The 2,212-nt window shown below is 67.3% G+C and overlaps 1 protein-coding gene across 1 annotated transcript in view; it reads left to right on the forward strand.

Annotated features, from left to right (window-relative positions):
- Positions 1-1,693: 1,693 nt before the first annotated feature.
- Positions 1,694-2,212, forward strand: part of SYT7 (synaptotagmin 7) — an 18,186-nt gene continuing 17,667 nt past the window's right edge. Inside the window, 1 exon segment of the mRNA XM_031061518.1 lies at positions 1,694-1,754. Coding sequence (XP_030917378.1) covers positions 1,694-1,754 — 61 coding nt within the window.

Consider the following 2,212-nt stretch of genomic DNA (forward strand, 5'->3'; position numbering starts at 1 on the left):
GGCCGCGGAGGGACAGCGCAGCGCAGCAGCCCCGCTCCCGGCCCTCCGAGGGGGGCACAGCCCGCGGGATGCAGCCCGGGGGTTCCGGGTGTCCAGGGAAGGCGGCGTGAGCGGCTCTTCCCCTGCGGATGGGGCTGTGGGACACTGGTGGCTGCGGGGGGCGATGGGTCCTGTCCCCGCTCCACCATGGATGACCATCCCTGCTGCCCCATGGATGACCCTGCCCGGGTGTCCCTGGAGGATGCAGCGCCGGGATCAGGCTCTCCTGGAGGATTTCCACCACCCTCACCAAGCCCGGGCACCTTCCCATATCTGAGTCCCCAGTCCTTCCTCTGGGGCCTTCCTCGGCCCTTCATTCCCCTCCTCTGCCTCCTCCCTCCGAGCTGCGTTTCTCCATCTTTCCATGTGCTCCCCTCCAACCCTCCTCTTCCTCTCCCAGCACCTCCAGCCCCCGGCTCTGAGGGCTGTGGCCGACCCTGAGCATCCCCCATCCCTGAACTCCCCGCGGGAACCCTGTCCCCACGGTGGCCTTGCTGTCACAGCACGTGTGTCCCGGGTGACGTGACTGGGGGGCACTGCCCGGGGGGAATCGGGGGGCTGGGGAAGCCAGCGGGGGGCTCCTGGAGCCGGCATGGGCTGCGAGGAGCCTGCCCGCCCTTGTTCCCTGCGAGCCGCTGGCTCTCTGCCTTCCCTCTCTCCTGCTGTCACCCGAAGGGCTCGGGAATGATGGAGAGCCCCGGGGCGAGAGGCTAAGTGGCGACGGCGCGAGAGCTGGCAGTGCCACTCGGGATGAGAGCCCAGGCCGCTCCTCCGTGCCCGCTGCCAGCGCCAGGAGAGCATCCTGCGCCAAGGGACGGGGGGCTGGGGTGACTCCAGGGTGGGGAGTGATGCCCGAGGGCTCGTTTGGGAGCAGGGATAACGTGGAGCACCAGCCTGGCCAGGGGATCAGCGGTGTCCTCTGGGGAGCTGGAGCTGGGATGGGGATTGGGATGGGGATGGGGATGGGGATGGGGATGGGGCTGGATGCAAACTGCCAGAGCAGAGGGGGCTCTGGAGGTCTGGGTGCTCCTCAGGAAGAGAGGCACGGTGGGGACCACGAGGCAGAGAAACCACACGGCTCTCCGGAAATCCTCGGCCAAAAATAGCCCAGCACCAGGGAAGGAGCGCCTTCCCTTGCCAAATTCTCCCTCCATGCCCGGCTCCTGCTTGCCGTGGTCGCAGAGCAGGGACGGGTGGCATCAGGGCTGGAGGGGACACAGGAGGGACCCATCCATGCAAGGCAGCTGGTGGGAACAGGGGATGCCTGGGAGCACCTGGCCAGAGCTGTGCAGTGTTTTGGGATGGCGTTCACCTGCGCCAGCCCCCCGTGGTGGGGCCGGTGTTGGTGGGTTCTGCCACCCGAAGCCCCCAGGACTGGCAGCTCGGCGTGGGGGAGGCAGAGCCGGCCGGATTGACAGCTCCGGGGGATGGACAGATGGCTGGATGGAGAGGCAGATGTGTACGAGGGATGGATGGACGGATGGATGGATGGATGGATGGAGAAATCCGTGGATGTGTTGGAGAGGGGGACGCACGGATAGACAGACAGATGGGGAGCAGACGCCCGTTCCCGCCCAGAGCACGCCTGGGGCGCTGAGCTGTGGCACCGCTCCTCTCCCCCGAGGCTCACCCCAGGATCCTGCCGGGCAGCGGCATGGCCGTGGGGCTTCCAATGATCCCTCACATCTCCAGAGCCCCCGGGAGCACGTGGGCAGGTGGCACCGCCGGGCCCAGCTGGCCCAGCCCTCCAGCTCTTCCACGTGACACGCCAAGCCTGGCTCGCAGCATTCCCAAAATGCCCACTGGGTTGTTACCAGGGGTGGCAGCAGAGCCTCGTCCCCCTCCGTGCCCATCCCTTCTCCTCTCCCTGTGCCAAGGGCTTGGATTCCACGTTCCTGCTGTGCCCGCGGGGGTCCGGGCCGGCTCCCCCCCGCCCCACGCCCGGGATCCTGCACAGGAGCGAAAGCTGCAAATTCACAGCTTTTCAGCTGCATCCTAAAAATAAGAGGTTTGGGAAATATCAAGCAAATGAGTGGGAGGAGGAGAAGAGGAGGAATTAATGGCCTGGCGCCAGGCAGGCAGCATCTGGGGAGCCCCGGCGTGACAACGCGGCCACCTCGCTCGGTGCCGTGTGGCCCCGCAGCCCGGCAGCACGAGGGGCTGCTCCGACGCC

Source organism: Geospiza fortis, unplaced genomic scaffold (genome assembly GCF_000277835.1).
Source record: "Geospiza fortis unplaced genomic scaffold, GeoFor_1.0 scaffold450, whole genome shotgun sequence".
NCBI lineage: Eukaryota > Metazoa > Chordata > Aves > Passeriformes > Thraupidae > Geospiza > Geospiza fortis.